General features: G+C 42.9%; 1 protein-coding gene across 5 annotated transcripts in view; it reads left to right on the top strand.

The window, feature by feature from the left end:
- The first annotated feature begins 1,039 nt into the window (after positions 1 to 1,039).
- nfic (nuclear factor I/C) overlaps positions 1,040 to 17,990 on the top strand; it is a 143,863-nt gene continuing 126,912 nt past the window's right edge. For 3 of the 5 annotated variants that reach the window (XM_042342768.1, XM_042342770.1, XM_042342773.1), the window contains exons 1-2: positions 1,040 to 1,155; positions 5,922 to 5,957. In XM_042342768.1, the coding sequence (XP_042198702.1) occupies positions 1,147 to 1,155; positions 5,922 to 5,957 (45 nt within the window). In that variant the 5' untranslated portion in view covers positions 1,040 to 1,146. Of the gene's footprint in view, positions 1,156 to 5,921; positions 5,958 to 6,246; positions 6,285 to 17,990 lie in introns of those variants that run through there. The other 2 variants (XM_042342772.1, XM_042342771.1) reach the window with 2 other exon arrangements.

The following is a 17,990-nucleotide window of genomic DNA, read 5'->3' on the forward strand; positions in this document are numbered from 1 at the left end:
CATTCCCCAACCACTTCACCACCAGTAAAAAGGTCGTTCCAAGTGCCTTTGAGGACCACATGTTTCCTTGTTACCCCCCTCCCCCTTTCTAACACCCCATTTGCCCCCTCCTCCCTTCCTCCCTCCCCCCCAACCTCCCCCTCCCCCCCCCCCCCCCCACACACACACACACTAAAAATCCTTCCAGTATGTTTTTATACTTCTGATCTGATGTGGGGTGGGATTCGACTGAAGATTGTGCACTGACACACAGGAGGTGGTGCAAAAAAAAGGGACACAGAGAGAGAGAGAGAGAGAGAGAGAAAGAGAGATAGATCGAGAGAGAGAGAGAGAGAGTGAGAGATGCAATATTGCTTTGCAAAAAAGATGTGGTCTCTATTGCAAAGGCCTCAGTCTGTATGTTAATGAAGTCATTTCCCTACGCAAATAAGCCATTGCGGAAATAAACAGCAGCAGCACGTCTCGACCGCTTGACTTCTGTATTATTTTTATCCTGCGCCATCATCATCAAACTAACTAACTCTAACTAACTAACCAACTCATCAGTGAACCAGCCAGCCAAGGCAGCCAGCCCCCCCCCCCCAGCCCCCCCCTCCATCCCCCCAATTCTTCCTCCAGGGCAGTCAGGACCCACTGATAGATAGCCTTGGACTTACCAGTGGATTTTTACTGTAGAAGGAGAGAGAGAGAGAGAGAGAGGGGGGTGGGGGTGGGAGGGGGTGGGGGGAGAGAGAGAGAGAAGGGGAGAGAGAGAGAGAGAGAGAAGGGGAGAGAGAGAGAGAGAGAGTGTTGGGGGGTGGGGGGGGGAGCAAATAGACGCATTCACAGTCACACACACACACACACAGGGCCAGGGTTGCGAGAGAGCTGAACAAAATATATACAGTACATATAAATATAGAGAGACATAGATTTTATATATATATATATATATATATATATTTCCCCTGAAAGGCAAAGTCAAGGGGAAAATTGCAGAGAGAGAGAGGGGAGAAAGAGAGAGAGAGAGAGAGAAAAGGGGTTGGGGGGGGGTTGGGGTTGGGGTTGGGGGGGGGGTGTGGAAGGGGGGAAAGGATTTCCAAAATGAAGCGTTAAAGGGAAACGCTTAGTAATTCGAGGTGGAAGTTCATTCCGCACATACATTACATGGCAATGGTACGTATTCTCTTTACTCTCTGCGATGGGGTCGCTTTTATGTGTGTGTGTGTGACTGTGTGACTGTGTGTGTGTGTGTGTCTGTGTCTGTGTGTGTGTGTCTGTGTGTGTCGAGAGATGGTAATGTTTATTGCACTTGCAGTTCCCTCTGTTCCTTCGCTGGTGCGTGTTTTTTTTCTCGCCTCCTGCACAACGCAGATCAATCTATTTTCTTCTTCTTCTTCTTCTTCTTCTTCTTCTTCTCCTTCTCTTATTTTTTTTTGCACCCAAGATTGCGTGTGTGTGCGTGTGTGTGTTTTCTTTTTTTTTTGGTGGGGGGTGGGGGGAAAAAAGAGGAGGGAAGGGAAGGGAGGGAGAAAAAAAAAGGCAAAGCTTGTGGACTGGCACATTTCCCATCAGCAAAAGCATTTCTTTTAATATGCAGTGGAGGGGAGGGGGGGGGGAGGGGGTTATATAGATATATATATTAAAAACAGCTGAAATGCATTTGTGTCGTGATGTGCATACGTGTGCATGTCGACCTAAGCCCCCGGTCCAAGTTCAAGTGCAGCGAAGTGTCATTTCCCAGCTGTAATGGCCGAGGAGCCGTGGAGGAAATCAGCGGCTTGAACTTGACTCGTCAGCCGAGGAGGCGCGACCAAAACTCGGACTCGCTCCAACCAACCTCCCTATTAAAGGGACACTCCACCCCCCCCACCACCACCACTCCTACCCCACTCCTCCTCCAAATCTCTCTCAGCTCTCTTTTTTTTTACCTTCCTCGTTTTTTTTTATGTGTGTGTGTGTGTGTGGCCTTATAGTTTCAATCTGAAAATGATGCACACACACACACACACTCACAAGTAAAAAAAAAACCTGCACTGTATCACCTTGGTAGAGGTGACAACTCTTTTTATTTTCAGAGAGTCGATGGGGGGGGCTAAGTTGAAAGAAAACATTAAATGGGAGGGCAGGCAGATACAGAGAGGGAGAGAGGGAGAGAGAGAGGGGGGAGGGAGAGAGAAAAATAAATGCACGTTTAAGGAACCAGGGAATTATTAATTAATTAGTGGATGAATTGGTGACTTGTTTTTATGTTGCTTTTGCAGTGCGTGTGAGTGGTTTTTTTTTAGACTGGTTGGTTTTTATTTGGAGGACAATCTCTGATACTCTTATTCACCAAAGTTGTTGGGGGGTTTTTGTTGGGGGGGGAAATAAATTGAGTGTTGTTTATTTAGGCTGTGTGGATTATCAGTCAGAGTTAAACCAAGGCCCAGATTTCAATCCAATATTTACAAGCCCTTTTTTAATATATATATATTATATATTATATATTTATCCTTTTTATATATAATATATATATATATTATATATATATAAAAAGGAAATGGTTTGTTTCAGCCTCATGGCTTGATATAATCTACCTGTTTCTGAACCCTCCCAGACGTTCTCTTGTTAAAACAACTATGTACTTCAGGGAATTACACATCTTTGCAGATGAAATGGTTGATCCTACAGCTTGTGGCTCACACTAGTCAGATCCCCAGCACCACCCACCCACCCACTTACCTACCTACCTACCTACCTACCTACCACTTCAACGCAGTTTGCATTTCAATAAAGTTTACTACACACACATATATATATATATATATATACTTTAATTCTCTGGGATAGGGCACCACAGCAATAAAACAAAATCAAAATGTAGCTTTTTACATTAACTTGGCCTTTACAGTGAGTATACTTTACAGTGAGTATCCCCACTGAAAAAAAAAGAAACACAACACAATTACGTTTGTAAAGCGCCTTTCACGTCGGGAGGACGTCCCAAGGCGCTAAATAGACACACACACACACTTACTGTATGTCCCTAATCGATTCAATCAAGACATAACAGGACAACCAGCGTTAGGTGTCAGATGCATTTGGTATCTGGTCGAGCAAAACTGCTGTCGACTTACTGTGATGAGTATTAGGACATTTGCATTTAACGTCAGTGGATATTCAAATGTATTCCTATTTTCAGGGGATATTTTTGATTCGGTGTAGACGTTTTTTTTTCTGAAAACACAAAACTTTGTGCGTGTGTGTGTGTGTGTGAGAGAGAGAGAGAGAGGTTTTTTTTTGGGGGGGGAGAGCCATATACACCGCCACCAGCGTATCTCTGTCTGTAAGGGAAACAAAGCATAGGAATAGGTCATTGAAGTGGACACGTCGCGTTTGTTTCCACGCACAGAATGATTTGTGCTGATAAAGTCGCTTTGTGAAAAGAAATGCATTATTCTGCAGAGTAAACGATCAATTTTATTATGAGCCCCAGAGCTCCCCCCCCCCCCCCCCCACTGACATATAGTTTTTTTTTATTATTGACATACCGATGATTGGAGTCCTGGAATCTGCACACTATCTCCATTGCTCTTTAATGCCCATCCTTTAGGTCATCTCTTCTTTTTTTTTGGTGGTGGGGGTGGGGTGGGGGGGGGATAAAATCCAGGGAAATTAACAGAGGCTGCAAGATAGTTCCACGGGCCTGCTGTTTTTTTTTTAAAAGACTGCATCTGAGCTCTCACTGCAATCTAAAGCTTTCCCCGACACAATATCTCAGTGCACTCGCCTTCCCCCCTTTTTTTATATATAATAATAATAATAATAATCCTTGCATTTGATACAGCCCCTCATCACCCCCGTCGAGACGTCTCAAAGCACTTGACTGAATGCATTGCAAAGTGAATTGACTGTTTATTTCTGTGTGTGTGTGTGTGGGGGGGGGGGGGAGTCGTTTACGTTTGCTGTGTGTGTATCACTTGCAATTTTCTATGATTCACTTCCACTCTCTTTGTGAAGTGATTTTTCTTCTTCCAATAACTTGCTATTTCATCTGTCCCCGTGTAAGGTATAAATATTTAACTTTTTGGGGGAGTTGGGGAGGGGGTGTACAGTGTGTATGTGTATATATATATACACACACACACACAAAATGTTGCTCATTGCAATTGAACTCAAAACAACTTCACTAATCTAAAGGCTGGCTTCCAATTCATTTGTGGACACCCCCCCCACCCCCCCAAAAAAAAAAGGATGAGAAACCCAAAACAAACAGTGAATTGAGTACAGAAATAGTCCTGTGATCCAACAGAGTTTGGGATGGTCTGAAATTACTCGCAAGCCAAGTCCAGTTGTCAGACAAGCGAACGTGGTGTGAAGGTGCTGTCTTACAAATGTTATTACCTCCTGATTTTTGTGTGTGTGTGTGTTGCCTGGTAGACGTTTTTTAGAAGGTCTAGCCTTCCATTTATTAATCTATGTATGATATAATACATAATAATAATTATATTACATAACATATAATATAATTCTATATTATATAATATATATTAAGAAATAAATAAATTTTGTTATTGTAATATATATAATAATATATATATAATTATATATAATATATACACAGTATAGAGAGAGAGTGAGAGAGAGAAAGAGAGTGGGTGGGAGAGGGGGAAAAAAAACAGCAGGTATTGGTGAAAAATAGAAAGTGGCGTTTTTCTTTCGCGAACGACGTTTGCAAACAAAGTTGTGTTGCGTCAAGTTACAGAGGTGCAAACGTCGGGAACCCCAAATGCTTTTTTTTTTTAGCCGGGTGGGGGGTGGGTGGGTGTGGGGGGTGTGGGGGTGTCGTGTTGTGTCGCCCAGTCTAATGGGGAGTCGTCTCTCCCTTTGCAATTAAACTTCTTAAAGCTGGGACAAACTTTTCTGTTTTAAAAAAAAACCTTCTTCTTCTCCTCCTCCTCTGCACCCCAAACACTTTCTTCCTTCCTTCCTTTCTTCTTTCTTTCTTTTTTCCCCCCCCACCCACAACCAACCAACCCCCCTCACCCCCACACCCACCCCCACCCCAGTTGCCTGCAAACTGCTCAGGCTGCAAAAACAATAGCATCATCAAAGGGTTAAGAAAAAGAAAATTGTGGTCAGGCTTTTATTTACATGGTTTGCCATTTCCTAGTTGCTCGGATCTATTGGCTGTCTGCTTGGCAGAGTGTTTTTTTTTGGGGGGGGGGTGTGTGGGTGGTGGGGGTAGGGGGGTGGGGGGGGGGAGAGAGAGAGTGCTGCTCAAATGTTGGGGCTAATGGCAGAAATGCTCTGAAGTCAGATGTTTTGGGGGTTTGGTTTGGTCGGACGCGTCATTTCAGGATCTTTTACCCCCCCCCCCCCAACCTACCCCCTCCTCTCTCTCTCTCTCCCCCACAACCCCCTCCTCTCCTCCCCATCTCTCTCCCTCTCTCTCTCTCTGTGTTTCTCCCCCCTCTCTCTCTCTCTCTCTCTGTCTGTCTCTCTTTCTCTCTCTCTCTCTCTCTCTCTCTCCGTTTCCCCCCCCCCTCCCTCCTTCCCTCCCTCCCCTCCTTGCTCTCACTCTCTCACACACACACACTCTCTCTCCCTCCTTCCCTCCCTCTCCCTCTCTCCCTCTCTCCCTCTGTGTGTGTGTGTGTGTGTGTGTGTATCTGTCACCCAGGTTCGCAAATGAAGCTGATCTTTCAGAGCTGCTGCTCTTCCCCACTTACCCTCTGATCAAATTGGCTCACACTTATTTTTTTGTGTGTGTGTGTCTGTGTGTCTGTGTGTGTGAGTGAGTGAGTGAGTGAGTGACTGAGTGTGTGAGTGAGTGAGTGAGAGTGAGTGAGAGTGAGTTGAGTGAGTGTGTGTGAGTGTTGGGGAGCATCAGATCGTGGTGAGAAATGTCACAACGATACAGTAACTTTTGCATGATCTGAAACCCACTTGAATCCCAGATTGTCATGATGTATTCACCACTCTGTCTGACTCAGGTAATGCCAACTATTTTTTTTTCTCTCTCTCTCTCTCTCTCTCTCTCTCTATCTATCTATCTATCTCTCTTTCTCTCCCTCTCTTGCAATCGATCGTGTATTGATCCGGTTTGGATGGCTTTATCTCTTGTATTTTTGTTGTTGTTGTTGTTGTTGTGTTGGGGGGGGGGGGGGAAGAAAAAACAACCTGCATTTCCTCCTGCGATCCTCGTAAATTTTGCAAAGCTCTTATGTGGGTTTTTTTTTTTTTCCTTTCTTTTTTTTGGGGGAAAATCAATTACAGTTGAAAATGGCGGGATCATTTCTGCAGCAATGCTCTGGTTTACAGTGAGCAAATTTCATTCATTAAACCCTTATTGCTGATTATTTCTATTTCTCTCTCTCTCCCTCCCTCCCTCTCCCTCTCTCTCTCCCTCTCTCTCTCTCTCTCTCTCTGGTACTTGGCTCAGATTTTGTCGGTGCCATAAAAAAAAAACGCCTGCGATGTGTTCAGAGCAGAAGGAGATGGGGGGGGGAGAAATATATAGACTTGGAGTGATGTTGCGCTGGGTTGAAGTTTGAATATTTTATGTGCTGCCTTAGCCAATAAGTTCAGATTCTCCTCTTTTTCTTTGCCAGTGAACAGGACTTTCAGCTCCTGCTCTTTCGAAAAGAGAAGGATAGCACTTCTTTCCCTCTTTTGGGATGCAATCTGCATTTGTTTGCCCACTTTTCCTGCAGTTTTAGTGAATAGCAGTGGCATAAATTGCTCCCCCCTTTCGCTCTCTCTCCTATCAAATTTGCTCGATGAATTTTCCGCGTTATATCACCTTTTTTGAGGTCAAAAAGCCGCATTTGCTTTATACACACGTATCTACATATATACACACACGGGAGGGATGAGATTAGCAAAGAAAAAAACTTCTTTCTGTGTGTGTTTCAGCAGATCTGAAAGCTTTAGGAAGGAGTTTTATAGTTTTATAGTAAATTGCATTCTATTTCTTTTTTGTGGGGGAAAAAAAAAGCTTTGCAGGTTAGAAATGTTCGATATTGCGCTGTCTAACAAACTCCCTTTTCGTGGCATAGCTGTTTCTCAGAGAGCAGTGGCTTATATTTGTATTTTTTTGGTCACGTTTCAGTAGAAATGTAAGAGCTTTTTGCAAACCATACACATAGCGACACACAGACACACAGAGGGCAAAAAAAAATCTGGTAAAGGGCCAACTATCGATGAAATTAACGCAGTCCTTTGGAAACTTGATCACAAACCTCCCACAAAATTTAAAATGCCATTAAAACCCAATGGAATAGTGAGACAGTACATGGTTTGCACACTGGCAAATGCTAGTTTTCATTCAAGGGAAGGGAATACTTTACTGTATATAGCAAAGGGGGGGGGGGGGGTTGGGATGGGGAAGGCTCGACTGATAAAAATTGTCTTGTTATAACTTTTCAGAAAATCTCAGTCTGGATGTTCTTGAGCAATCGAGTAAAAAAAAAAGAAAACCCCAAAACAAAACACGAAGACAGTCATTTCCACCTGAGAAAAAAAGTAGAAATGTGCTTATTTACATGACCAAACGTACCACTCAAAAATTGTTCTGGTTATGAGACAGCAAAATTCTCCTTCTTCGGTTTTGTTTTCTCATTTTTAAAAAAAATTGACCTCGAAAATAGTTGGGGCCACAGTACTGTAACTGTGAGCGAAGTGATTTTTGAATAGGCCGTAAATTTACAGCCCATTTTCACTTTATTTTTCCTCCCCCTAAGACGAAGGGATAAGAAATCTCCCAGTCTGAAGGATGAGAGCATCTTGCAATAATCTACAAACAATCCAAGTGTAGCTAATCAGTCCAGACAGACTGTATCGGATAACAAAGCTGCATTATTGTCCTATTAATATTTAAATAGTTTCATGGTCTAGAAGCATTATAAACATTCTTCAGTAATAACAGATGAAGGGAACTTCCAATGTACAAAGCAAGACATTTTGCTCTATCCTTTAAGGTAAAACTGAAAGTGAAAGGGGCTGTCTTACATAAACTGTGAATTATAATTATCAATCAGGCAGGTTGCTTGATAATACGTACACTATATTTACAGTACATGTTCAAACAGTCTTAGAACACTCATTTTTTATTGCTGCGTTTGAGAAAAGAATCATTGTAATCTCCCTCTGGTTCTGATTTCTTCCTTTTTTTGCCCTTCCTTCCCATACTTCTTGTCAATATTGGGCTTCATTTTTTTTTAATTAAGAAATTAATGCGCCACTCGTTCTCCCAGTTCTGACCCATGCATCTGTCCCTTTGCTTTCATTTCTCGTTCCTACTATCAAAACGACCGCCTGTAAATTGGTGTACTGTACCTCCCGTCACCGCTGCTACACGATAACTTTTCATCAACAAACATTCTTTTAAAAAGATAATTTGCGCTGTGTCTCGGCCCACATTTCCCCCCCCCCAGTATTCTCCCCGTTGCCTTTCGATGATGTTGATTCTCCAGCCGTTTCATTCCTCCTGAAAAGTGACCATTTTCTCACCTGTGAGTCTAATCCTATTCTCACACAACAAATAACAAATTACATTTGTGTAGCGCCTTTCACGTCGGAAGGACATCCCAGCTTTGTGAGACATGCAGAACTGGATAGCAATCATAAGCAGGGTCCTTGGCTACTTTTTTTATCCCCCGCTCCAGTCCAGAACCAATTATAGTACCCCAACTGAGAACAGATTTGATATTTGAACCTGTAATTATCTCGTCTGTAGGTCTAGTGTAAGACGAGGCAGTGCTTGAACCTGCTGAGCATTTGGGGAAGATTCAGTTTAAACAGAAGCTATATATAAATAAATATATATATATATATTATGCACTATATTAATACCATCAGTTGATAAACTGTCTCTGCAGTCAGTCCTCTGTTGTCAGCTGCCCAAAGTTTTTTTTAAAACAAGTGTGAAACGGTGAAAGCAAGGCCTGTGGCTTGCGGGCTTCGAAGCTATAATTTGAATTGGGTAGCAGTAGGCATTAGATAAGTGCAAAATATTGGTTGTTGGAAGTGCCCCGAGTTTTCTAAATGTTTTTTTTAGAGGTACAAAATCACTGTGCCACCCACTCCAACAGTTACACACAGAAAAAGCTACACGTTGTCCTGTCAACTGAATCCTTCAGTATAAACGCAGTTTGATCAGGTCTGCAATATTGCTTTTGCTGGTTGTTGGGGGAGAGGAAAGTGTGCTTATTGTGAATTTAATTTGGACTGACACATTTTACAGAACTTGCGGACTGACAAGTGTTGTCGATGCATCAGATATAGGTATTCTCTTAAACGTGGGAATTCAGTACAAATGCAATCCCTCCAACCGGCCTAGCCTTAAGCACCATTCCGAAACTGTTCAGCAACAGTAAAATGGGAAGAGAAAAGGGAATGACCGGATTACATCTGCAGGCAGTGAAACATTGTGTTTCCCACGTTTACACTGATCAGGCAATTCGTTGCTATTTTGGGGAGATCAAAAAAATGTAAATATTGGGCCCTGGTAATAAGGTGAATTAACAGAATGACTTTCAGCTTTGTTGTCTTGGTATGAATAACGTTCTAACTGAATGAATACAAGGTGCCTTCAAAGGGGTGAGCGCGGAAACTGCCCACCATTTGCCGCTAAATTGCCAACGTGGGCCTGAGAGGGCACAAGAATGGCAAGCGTGGGCAGGGAAGAAGATCGCAGTTCTGCGTGAAGTTGGCTGGGCGCGTCGGGGAGACTTGTGTTTGGTGGACACAAAGGGGCACATTGTTGGGGTGGGCTCGTGGATATTTAGGCGATTTCACCCCGTGCCGTAACCCACTCTGGCAAATGCTTGACGCTTGACACGACAGATTAACATGTTCAATTCCCCAGCACAAAATCTAGCGCTGAAAATGAAAAGGGAAACAAATGTATAATTGATTAAATAGCACGGCACAGAGTGGCATATGCAATTAAAGGTACATGGTTTGCAAGAACATTTTTTTCTCAACAAAGTGGCATCATTTTAAATAATTCCCCAGCCTTCCAATGTGTGCTGCTTTAAGCTGCTTGTTCTAAATCAGCGATTGCTTCTGTTTGGTTTCACTTTTAGGCCCAAATTCCTTTTTTGTTGAAAAGAAAGTGGTGAACGTTGTAATCATGTTGCCATAATTCCAGTCTTCCTTCAGAAGTTCCCTCTGTTGTGCCGCGATGGTGAAATGTAATCAAATCAAGCGTTTTATTATAGATTTTTTTTTGCAAAAAAAGGGTACAACCCAACAGTGTGGCGTTCTCAAATTATTCCTTTTAATACGAGACACTGAATGTAAACAGAAACTATACAGCATCGGCCAAATACAAGGACCGATACAGAGCCAATAAGAGTTGATTTCAATCCGATATTTCGGGGAAGGTGGTTGCAAGGAGTGAAATGGTGGTGTGGGGTGGAGGGGAAGAAAGATTCGACTGTAAAATTAAAAGGTGGGGGACTTGGCTCCAAATACACTCTGATTTTATATGGTCTGAAATCGAATCCAAGCAATTTTTGGACTTCTATATATGATTTATCGGCACGCAAACAAAATTGCTCTTCTAAGCACTAATTATTCTTTCATGTCTCTTTCTTTACTGATGAGGCTGTGATATATCTGCAGTGATTTTGCAGGAAGTATTTCAGATCTGTGAAACTCAATGCAAGCTTTTATTTGGTGATGATGGTTAATAATATTAATAATAATTTGGTCACTCAATCCACAACTGTTTGTGGGACGCTGCTGTACGTAATTGACTGCCATGTTTTGCCCACAAAATATACAGTCGATTCACTTCACAGTATATTTTGTGAAGCACTTTGAGACGTCTCAAAGACGTGATAAGGCGCTATATTATTATTAATAGTAGTAGTATTATCAACTTCAAAAGAGCGAGCAACTCTTTTAATTTGTTTTTTTTTTTAAAAATCTCCCCAAACTAGCGTTTCTGTCGTTTTGTTTTAAAAAAAAATCTAAATTGGCTTCCCGGCAAGAACTTTGTGATCGTTGAATCCATTTTAAAGCGTTCGAGAGTCTGGGCACGTTGAGCACTTGTTTCGAATGAGAAAGTTCAAAGTTGCACAAATGAATCGATTTGTGAAGAGGTTCACCAGGAAAAGTAATTATTTTGTGGCTCTATTATCCGGTGCCAGCTGAAATCTGTAAATAAATAATTTAGAGTTTTGCCGGGCTGAAAGTGGGGACAGACAAGTAACCTTTATTTTGCTATCAGGGGACATTAGCAAGACCAGGAAGAACAGAGTGCAGAGTACAGAGTCATGTTAATATGAGACCTGCTTCAAAACCCTGCAGCGAAGTCGTTTCTCGAACACTCCGGCTTCTGCTGGAAAGATGAACAATGAGTTAAAGGAGGAAGGAAAATGTGATAAGTTCTATTTTGAGTATGATCCATTTTTGCTCCGAACGCAAGCATGCCATTTGCAAACAAGGGCAGGGAGGGAACTAAATATTTAATCTGCTGGAGGTCTAATGGGAGCTTACAGACTACAGATCTGTCGCCTCACGAACAGTTTTAAAAACTTGTTCCATTAAGTATCATTGCCCCTCATATGATCCTGTTTTAAATGCATGATCTGAGTTGGGAACGCAGGTTATGCCAGGGTGGAAAAAGATGAGGATGTTTTATTAACCCCTCGTGCACTTTAATGTGTGAAAATTGTCGTGGTTTCGTTCGACCTCTCCCTCCCTCCCTCCCCCCCACCCCCCCACCCACCACCCACAAACTTCTGAATGTTGATTTTTCTTCTCTTTTTTTTTTTGCCTTGTTACTTCTGTTCACTGTGCGAAAAAAATAAAATAAATAACGTTAGCTCGTCTCGTGTGCTCGGCCATTGATTAATGGCAGTTTGCGTAGGCGAGGCCAGGAAAAATGAATGCTCAATGGATAAAGGGGGAAGGGAGAGAATGAGCAGAGAGTGTGTGATATTGACCATCTCATTCACCTACAAAATACACAGTCGCTAAATGTTACAGTAAATCCTGTGAAGCGCTTTGAGACGTGCTCCTGACGTGAAAGGTGCAATATCAAATGCAAGGATTATTATTACCATTATTACTGTAAATTGGACTTCAGGAGAGTGAGGAAATAAGATGATAGAGCCCAGGAGCTGTTTATTTTTTTTAAAAAATCTTTTGAGCATTACTAGGGAAAATGATGAAGGCAGCACTGACGTGTAAGAGGAATGACTAATGGAATGAATGCAGCAATATTTCGTTATAATAATAATAATAACCTTGCAGTTGATGTAATGCCTTTCATGTCAGGAGGATGCTTCAGAGCCCTTCACAAGATTTACTGTGGAGTGGAGTGACTGTGTATTTTTAGGGCAAGCGCGGTATCCAATTTGCGCATAGGAACGTTCCACAAACAGCCATGAAATTAATGTAACCAATTCTAGCAATACCGGTTGGAACTTGGCCTGAAATTTAAATTGATTTCATGTCAGTTGTTGCCTTTTCGCCTTCCCATCCACCATCCACACAGCCACCCACTCGCACACCCCAGTGGAATAAGGTTTAACTACACCTAAGTGGAATGTGCTCTGCTACAGAGTAAGCGATCGGAGTCATGTACGTCCACGCTCATTGGTTCGTATTAGGGATACTCAAGGAATCTTCTTCAAAATAGGCAACTCTCTGAACAAAACGATAACTTCTAAAAATCGTTACGAAGGAAGACTTGGGTTGTTTATTTTGAAGGACTAAACAAAACTTGGCTGTGAAGTAAGGTGCCAAAGAATGAACTGCATTGATAAGGTCGATGTAAGCAGACTCTTTATCTTGGCTTGTGAAGTAGGATTGTTTGAGGTTAGTGCGAAATTCACAAATAAACAAAAAAAATTACATTTGTATAGCGCCTTTCACATTGGGAGCATATCCCAAGTATAGAGAGAGAGACTCTAGAGCTTGGAAGAATCTGGTTTTCCCCACAGTGTATCAGATATGTTTCCCGATGAAGTAGTTAATTTCACTACTGATGATTTCTAAAGGAACTTGGATCAATATCTGATGAGAAAAAAGGATCAATGTTTATATGGATAGAAAGGGCTGTGTCTGATGTTTGATATTGATTAGCATAAGAGTGTAGGAACCTTATTAGACGGGCAATGAGAGTGTGATCATATTTATTTCTGTTGATGGAACAGACTTGATGATGCAAGCCCATTTACAATTTACAATGATAACTAACACTCAAGATGTTCTTGAGCTCAATAGCTGAATCCAGTAGGCCTAGAGTTCACCTAGAGAATGGTCACTTGATCAAAAATGAGCAAACAAATGGTGGAACTTCTCCTCAAAGTTGGGAGAGAAAGTATTCCTGTGGAGGACGAGACCATATCCGGCAGGTTTATTCCATCAGAACCTCGGAGATGGTAGAAAAGGATCAGATTTGACCACAATAAGACCATTTGGCTTTTCAATTCGATCAGCAGGCCAGCGATGGAGATGTTCCGCTCCGCTAAAGGACAGATTGTCCTTTTCCACATCGTGCGGTTTTCACATGCCAAAACTAAGTAAGGTTGGTTGGCACTTGGGTGTTATGTTTGGAAGAAGTAGATCAGCCTTTGAAGCGTCCGAACAAATGGTTTTAATGTCTTTTCGAGACCCGAGAACTTTTTGGCAATTGTATTTATCTGGTCCCGGACACAACAAATCTCTTCCATCCATTGTATCATCCCCAAAGAGTGATTGAAACCGACCCACTGACTGTGACCTTGGCCAACCTAGGCACTTGATATACCACTGCATCACTAATCAGTTCTTAGATGAACTGACACAAAATGATCTGTCTTTACCGCTCTTGAAGCAGTACAAAGCTTTCGGACGGCACAAATAACTTGAACACAATGCCAACAGATTCAAGGTCTGTTGGCCTTCAATGTGGCAACGGCCTAAATTAATTTATCGTCCCAAGAGGCTTTTGGAAGCAAAAAACCTGAGAAATTGAGGCTTTTGAGGGTATTGTTTTGTTGCCTTATATTTTTCAGGTTAATAAACTATCTTGCATCCTACAAAGGGTATTGAGACAAATGAGCAAAGTATGGTTTTCTTTGGTCACCTTGGACAAGGGCAACTTCCTACTTTTTTATTTGAAATAATACATCCGAAGCATCAGAAAGTTAGACAGAAACTTGGTTTGATGTCTCGCCTGAAGGTCGACACCTCTCTCTGACGATGCAGCCCTCGCTCAAGATTGCAGTGTCAGCCTAGCTTAGGAGCTTATTTTCTTATTTGACCCACTTAGAAAATATTGCTTATTCCCTTTCCCCACTCTTTTCACTTTGGACTTGCCCACATCAGATGCCATCACTACTTGTCAGACCAAGCTCACAGACTGCTCAGGTCACCCCTCTGTTTGGTAAAGCTGTTTGAGCAAATTCCCCCAATCTGGTATCATGAGCAAGGTTTGCCACCATTCCCAATTTATTTTTGCAAAAGGTACATGCCAACAGCCCAGTACATTTCTGCATAGAATCACTGCTAGGTTCAGTGAAGTTGCAATCCACCTTAGAAAGCATCTCCCTGATCTGTCCCTTGAGGTTTTGAGCATTAGTGTTCCGCTACCCCACGAGACGGGCATTATATAAGTGCAAGTTGTTTTTGTGTCTCTTGTGTGGGATCCTGTCAAAACCATTCGTAAACTTATAATATTTACCGAGTGCCTGTTCTCCACCAGGTGGGTTATTATTTTACAAAGTCCCATTTTAAGATTGCTCCTGTAATTTTCTTATTTGATGTGAAAGGTGCCAATTCCAGTCTTAGACCCTAATGGGAAAAGCCAGCCAGAGCCTCTTGCACACCATCACTAACCATTGACCCTTGTCAGAAGATGCCTGTGGCTGTATAGCATCCAAGGACAGGATTTGGCTCGTTGGCGGTTCAGTAAAACTGCCAACACTCAGTGCAAAGGCTCGCACATTAGTCACAGTCGAGGCAGCGAGCGGAGGACGGTTGAGGAACAATGAACCCCCAGTAGAAGAAGGAGCTGGGGGGAAAAAAAAGAGTCGCAAACACCTTCAATAGGATCGAATATTGGTGGAGAAAATTGGCAAGGAAAAAAAAACTGCATTGAGTCACGACTTCCAGAACCCAATGTTCTGAGGTTTAAATTGTTCCTTTGGAACACAAACTGAGTTAATATTTCCTTGACTCCGAGGTGCAATGCATTGAAATACAGTACTGGCATCTGGCAGAGGACTCCTGCTAGGCAGAGGAAAATAATATATAAAAAAAAACCTCAGGCACTGGTTTCCGAACCAAACTGAAGGGGAAAAAAATGTGCCAAATGACTAGAAAGATCACAGTATGTCTAGTGGCTCATATCCTGCTATGAGTCTAAGATAATACAATGGGGCTGCGTTATTTCAACGTGTTACTGCTTCTTCAAAACAACATGTTTTTTCAATTGATGGTTTATTAGTTACGATTGAAGTAATTTAGAAGACTTTTCTCGTCCACCGCACGCCACAATGGGGAAGGAACATTCTTCTTCTTTAATAGATGGTCTTCATTTGCGCTCATGTTATTTTAAGCAAATGGCTCCGTACTCTGTCTGAAGTGATGGATGTTTAGGGTGGGGAAGTAATGCATATTAGACTGTGGTTAGAAAGCGTTGCAAATTTCAGTGCCAGCCTGGCTGTCAGTCTTACTGTTGGCCTGACTCAGTTGGTAACACTCTCATCTCTGGGTCAGAAGTTTGTGGAAGCCCCACACGTAGGCTTTGAGCTCTTAGTCTGGGCTGACAACTCCCATGCAAACTCCCTACTTGTCAGCTTCCCCAACTCCTCCCTTGATAGGCTGAACTCTCGTATCCTCTGCCCGTACCCTCTCCCGCACTTGGCTCCGTGACCCTATCACCCCCATCCTCGCTCGACGCCACTGCCTTCCCGTCACACAGAGGATTCAGTTCAAGATCCTGGTCCTCACCTTCAAAGCCCTCCATGTCTCGCTCCCCCTACCTCTGCGACCTCCTAACCCCCTACTGACCTGCCCCCTCCCTCCGCTCAGTGGGCTCCGGCCTGCTTCACGTCCCCCGCTTCGCCCACTGGCGGGTGGGCCTTCTGCCCCTCTGCCCCCACCCTCTGGAACTCCATCCCGCAGTCCCTCTGCCTCGCCTCCTCCCGTGCCTCCTTCAAGATTCGTCTCAAGACCCTCCTCCTCGACCGTACCTTTGATCACCCTCCTTCCCCCCCTGCCCTCCACGTTCCCCGATCCTGATCCCCAGCTCGGGTCTGAAACACTGTCTGTCCAGCGCCTTGGGACATCCTCCCGACGTGAAAGGCGCTATACAAATGTAATTTTGCTGTTGTTGACACACCAATGCGGTGTTGGGGAGCGATGCATTGTCAGAGGCCCCATCCTTCGGATGTGACGTTAAACTGAGGTCTCGTCTACCTATTCAGGCGGATGTTAAAGATGTCTCTTTGGTCCCCCAGGTACAAGTTGGTCATTCACTTCATGGCTGTTTATGGAACATTGCTGGGTGCAATTGTGCTGCTACTTTGAGATATGCTCAACATTTTAGAGACAGTATGAAAAACAAGCATTATTATTACTAAAATTAGTCTGTGATCATCCATCTAACAGGGACAAATAGAAACCCATTGTGGATAACGGATGTCCAAAGAAAAGGGTGAGATTACAAACTAATTCTGGTTTTGACAAAGAAATAGGATATGTATGTTGTTTACCAGCCTCAATGGGACATGAATTGCCTTGGCTTATGCAGAGAGGAGTTATGAGAGATATTGATTGGGTGCTGTGACAAATTAATTCTCACGCTTGGCTTTGCTTCTGTTAATTGATTCTAAAACCTTATTGATTAGGTAGTTTGCCTGCTGCTATAAGATGTGCATTTTAATGAAGGCATGGGCCTATTTTTGCTAGTTTTTTTTTGGAAGCAATATCGCAGAAAATGTACAGCAGGGCTTAAAATGGTTTAAATGATATTTGATGTTTGGGTTAGTTGCCAGTATAGAATAGTGTGATGTGCTTAGCATAGAAGGAATCCATTCAGCCCATTGAGTCTGACCTTCTGATAGCTCTCCCCATAGACTGTGCTCTTTCCTCAGGTTGTGGGTTCAAGCCCAGATGGGGACTTTGAACTCACACTTTAGGCTAATCTCCAGTGCATTTCTTGGAGGAGCTTGACATTGTCAGAGGTGCCATCCTCCGGATGAAATATTCAACTGAAGTCCCATCAGTGTCTGTCCAGGTTGACATTAAAGATCCTATAGCACTATGCAAAAAGAGAAGGGAGTTTCTCCTGGTGTCCTGGCCCACGATCCCCCAGATAAAGTCAGTCACTGGCTTCATGGCTGTGTGCAGCAGATTGATTGTCGCGATTGCCTACAAATGCACAGTCACTACAGTTTATAGTAAATACAGTGAAACGCTTTGAGACATTTCAACAACGTGATAAGGCATTACACCAAATGTAAGTAGTATTATTATTGTAAAGTAATGTGGAATCAATTTTAAAACATTTTCAGGGAGAGGAGAGGGGCGGAGAGGTGGGAGAACGCGATGTGATATTAGCACGAGTGATAACATCACATATCACATTTCCCCTCCTTGTCTGCGTCATGTTTCCATTTGATGCTTAGTTTAGTTAGTCGGTCGTTAGCCTGTTTTAGCAACGAAAAGCTAAAGATATTTTAGCAAATAGCAGCTTGTGAAAACCATCCCATAGAGTAGTACCACGTTTGGGGTGCATTTGTGAGCGCTGCACCCCAAGTAAGAATAATCCGGTTCCATCAACCACTGCTCCTTAATGTCCAAGCTTTTCGCCACACGCGTTCTCAACGAAAAAGAAACGTGGGGAGAAAATGCGGTACGTAATGTGATAATTATCAACACAACACTTACCCTATTCTGGACAGAATCACCAATGTTATCTCTGGATTGCCAGCCAGGACGCTTGGGGGGAAAAACTCCCTTCTCTTTTCGAGTAGTACCACGGGATGTTTAACGTCCACCTGAACGGGTATAAACATGCA

Source organism: Callorhinchus milii, unplaced genomic scaffold (genome assembly GCF_018977255.1).
Source record: "Callorhinchus milii isolate IMCB2004 unplaced genomic scaffold, IMCB_Cmil_1.0 Scaffold21, whole genome shotgun sequence".
Taxonomy (NCBI): domain Eukaryota; kingdom Metazoa; phylum Chordata; class Chondrichthyes; order Chimaeriformes; family Callorhinchidae; genus Callorhinchus; species Callorhinchus milii.